Here is a 4,023-nt window from a genome sequence, read left to right as displayed (position 1 = left end):
CGAACTCGGCCAAAATCGCTTAGGCGGTTACAGTGCCAAATAAGAAGAAAAAGAAGAGAAGTAGATCTGCAACTCTATGCAAATTCAAGAAAACATGCTGTTGTAGTATATCTGCAACACCATACGTTTACGCATGCAATTATCTAGAGCAATTGTGTGTCTTATTGAAGCAAAACCAGGTTCCACAATTTTCGCAGCTTGTTAGTGTGTACCCCGTACATCCAGCCATTTGTATCTTCCACGAGGGCTAATTTGGGGTCAATACCACACATTATCTGTTGACAGATCCTTTAGCAGAATATACTTGTACTGGTCCTCGCCTTTTCATTGCTTGAAGCTCCCACACAATCCTGTTTTCAACACTAAGTTGTCCACGCATAAATGCATGGTGTTGCAGATATACTACAATAGCATGTTTTCTTGCTTGCTTGCTTGTTTCACACTTAAATTCCAGTCGTCGGGCATGCGTTCATCTGCCCAAATTCTGCACAAGAGTTGATGCATGCACCTTATCAACTCCTCACTACCGTACTTGAATAGCTCAGCTGACAGGCTGTCAGCTCCAGCAGCTTTGTTGTTTTTCAGCCACGTTATTGCTATTCGTACCTCGTCATAGTCAGGCGGTGGAACGTCGACTCCGTCATCAGGGGTCCCACATAGCGCGCGTTGCGCCCGATCGCAGCGTAGCCCTATAGGCGGCATCTTTTTTATCTGCAGCTTCCTGACATGCCTCATCGTACCAGTTGTTCTTTCGGGCTCGCTAAAACCCGACTACTTATTTGGCGGCGGTACTTAATGAGCGGGAGATCTACACATTCACATAAACACAATTTTAGTTAATACCACGTATATAAATAAAATCTTGAAAACAAAAATTTGGTGGTTTTTGTTTTCATTTTCTGAAATTGTATTGAAACTCTAGATTCCATATAAACTTTTGGTAGTAGTGCACTTTAGCGGATCCAGGTCAAAATTGACAATTCGAGAGTGGTATCAATCGACGGACGATAAATGGAGTAAGCGAACGCATTTTAACGCGTATTTATTACTTTTTGTACACTTGTGAAGTATTTCTCGAAAATTTTCGTCAATTTTGGCCTGGTTCCGCTAAAATGCATTTTTAACCATTTTTTTTCAGATTGAAAAAATCATGCATTTAAGGGTTAAGCAAAAATGCATACAAAAGATTAACTGTTAATGAACTCATTATTTGTATGGAAATGTGATTTTACATATGTACGTACTTAAGTGCTCTTACTTCTAAATTTCTTATCCCATTTACATTGTTGTATTCACAAAAGATCATACGTTCACGTACAAGAGAGAAACCGCAAGTCAATGTACATATGGAATTCTTCATCTTAAGGTTTGCGCCGAAAGTATTTTATTTTGTAAAAAAATTATTCAAATTTGTCTATAAACTAATTTAAAGCTCCTAAACTACTAATCCGTTTCGAAAATGTTGTTGAGGTAGATAAAAAGCTTCAGTAATATAAAAAGAAATTTTGAGATTGGGAGCTGTTCTACTTACATAATACATACCTGACTTTATATTTGGATTCAGAAGAAAATATTAGTCGAGAAATTCTGGATTTTTTTAATCTGTAAATTAGTGTTATTACTAGCAATGCTAAAATTTTAGGCTGAATCACGTTTTGCTGAACTGTTATTAATAAATCAGGTACTGTAAGCAGTTAGGTGTTTATTATTTATTTGAGATAAACCACATAGCATAATATATGATATTTACATAACTAAAAAAGATTTTAAATTTGTTTTTAAGGAATATTCATATTGATAAAAGTTTGGTTGCAAACAATATTGATTAACTCTTACAAATTGTGATGTAATTTTAAAAACATACTGCTTGTGTCGCTAAATTATTTTAGCTTTTCTGAAATATATTAATATCTATTCAACAAGTGCAATACATTAAAGTTATTAAAGGGAATCCAGGGTGTACTTATTGCACTGAACAGCACCCTTTATTTCCATTTTTTTTGTCATCGATTGTTATGTGACTTGCAGAAATCGGGCCAGGTACCACTTTTTTTGAGAGTTGAGTTAGGGATGATCCATTTCCTTCCGTGGATAACGGTGTTTTTGCCATTATAGTAAAAGATTGCTCGATAGCCGTTGTGCCGTTGTGAACTGACTGATTTTTTGTTATCTACAAGAAAAATATAGTAATCATTAGGACTCCTTTAATAATAGGTATACTTAAAACGAAATATGTATTTCTAGGTGTGTATACTGCATCTGGCGTTTGTTGATATCAACTGAAGGGACAGGAGAAGATTCAAAAGTTTGCCTTAAAACGAATTGTGAGCAAACCTAGCATAGAGCCGCTAAATAATCATAGTTTTTACTAAGGCTTTATTTACGTGTTTAACCCTGAAAAGATAATCTGCGTAAAATTGAAGCATGCGTTTTCGGAATATTTTTCGTTTTTTCAACATAGCGCTATTTTGTCTTTGCTTTCTCCCTTAATGAATAATTATAGACCTTTTTAAAATTCTGGTATTTTTTTTACATCTTTATACAAAAATATAGTCCATATTAGTTTACTCGAATTTAATCAATAAAAAAATACGACAACACGGCTGGTTAAAACTCATGCGTCAATTTTACGCATGATTATCTTCAACGTTTATCAGAATATGATTAACTTGATATTAGGGTTAAAGATTTATTTTTTTAAATATAACTTTTAGATTTCGAAAAAGCTTCAGGCAGAGCTCGCAAATAACTTTTGACACTTGCAGAGTGTACGCGAAAATAAACAGTTCTTTACGGATACGTGGGAGGAAAAACATATACAGGCCGCTCAATTCTGTTTTGGCGCATTCGACAATACGCTCATGCAAGTACCGCGGTTTTCGATTCTATTTGGCTCATGTTTCCACTCACTACTTTGTCGCGAGAAAACGGCCGAAGTGTCTTTTGCGTGCTTGTTAGTGAGGCGCTAGTCTATGCTGTTGAAGAGTTTGCTCTTTTCCCATTAAAAAAAAAAAATTTCAGCATACTTTGTATGGAAGAAAATGTGTGCCCAAAAAATTGCCAAAAATCCACGGTAAGTCCTAGCATACCTAGCTTCTTTTTAATTCTGAATAAAGTGTGAAATTTTGATCAAACTCGTAGAATTTTTATAAATTTTGTACAAAGTTTAAAATATTAACCTTTTTTAAACAAGAAAAATAACCAAAGCTTGATAAAATGGTTCTCCCCCATTTATATTTTCGCCACCACATGCAAGAACTAAAATGCACTTTCCGCAGACACTTCCTGTGTTTTGCTAATGTGCAGACACTTGCTTTGTGTCCACTCGATCAAAGGTGTCCTTTAAGTTTCAGTTTTTTTAAATAAATTTGTAATATCTTATTTTAAATTATTTGTTGTATTGTTTATGAGATATACGCAGGGAGGATGGTTCCGTGAGCAGAACTCCACGTAAGTGGGAAAATCTTTTGACTGCCACTCACCTAGGAGTGGACACAACTGATTCTTGTGCGTACGGTTCAAATCGCCACTCACAACGTCCGGATATTTATATCCACGTAGCGACCAAACACCCGTTTGGGAGCGAGCTAAAATGAGAAGGCGTAAAAGCTCGCATGCGCTGGGTTTGGATCCGGCCATGTTAAAACCCTGCCCAGTGAAAAAGAAAAACATGCCTAGGATGTGCCCCTTCTCTTGATCACGAGCCCGACAAACGTATAAAGGACTAATTTGAGGATATGCAGCTGGTATATCCGTACCCTTAATGTGAAAGGTGCCTCTTCCCGGCTTGTCGATGTCCTCGGGAGTACAAAGGCTGATATCACCGCCATCCAAGAAACGCGATGGACTGGCAAGGCAAGGTAATCGTGGAGCCTTGAGACATCTGCTACATTTGCAACGCAGAAAAGTGAAAATTCGGATTTGGAAATGTTGTGGGAGAGAGACTCTGTCGTTGGGTGCTGGCGTTCACCCCGGTGGATGAACGTCTAGCCCCAATCCGCATCAAAGCGAGATTATTCAACA

General features: G+C 37.0%; 1 protein-coding gene across 1 annotated transcript; it reads right to left on the bottom strand.

Moving 5' to 3' along the window:
- Positions 1-1,685: 1,685 nt before the first annotated feature.
- LOC118754902 lies at positions 1,686-2,170 on the bottom strand (the record flags this gene model as incomplete). The annotated part of the gene is given in 1 exon segment (XM_036489774.1): positions 1,686-2,170. A coding segment is annotated over 1 exon segment (207 nt), but the record flags the coding sequence as incomplete, so codon positions are not given.
- Positions 2,171-4,023: the final 1,853 nt, after the last annotated feature.

The sequence above is a fragment of the Rhagoletis pomonella genome, unplaced genomic scaffold, assembly GCF_013731165.1.
Source record: "Rhagoletis pomonella isolate Grant_MI unplaced genomic scaffold, Rhpom_1.0 Rhpom_scaffold_04889, whole genome shotgun sequence".
Lineage (NCBI taxonomy): Eukaryota > Metazoa > Arthropoda > Insecta > Diptera > Tephritidae > Rhagoletis > Rhagoletis pomonella.
Note: the sequence above shows the minus strand (reverse complement) of the source record. Positions and strands in the feature narration are given on the sequence as shown.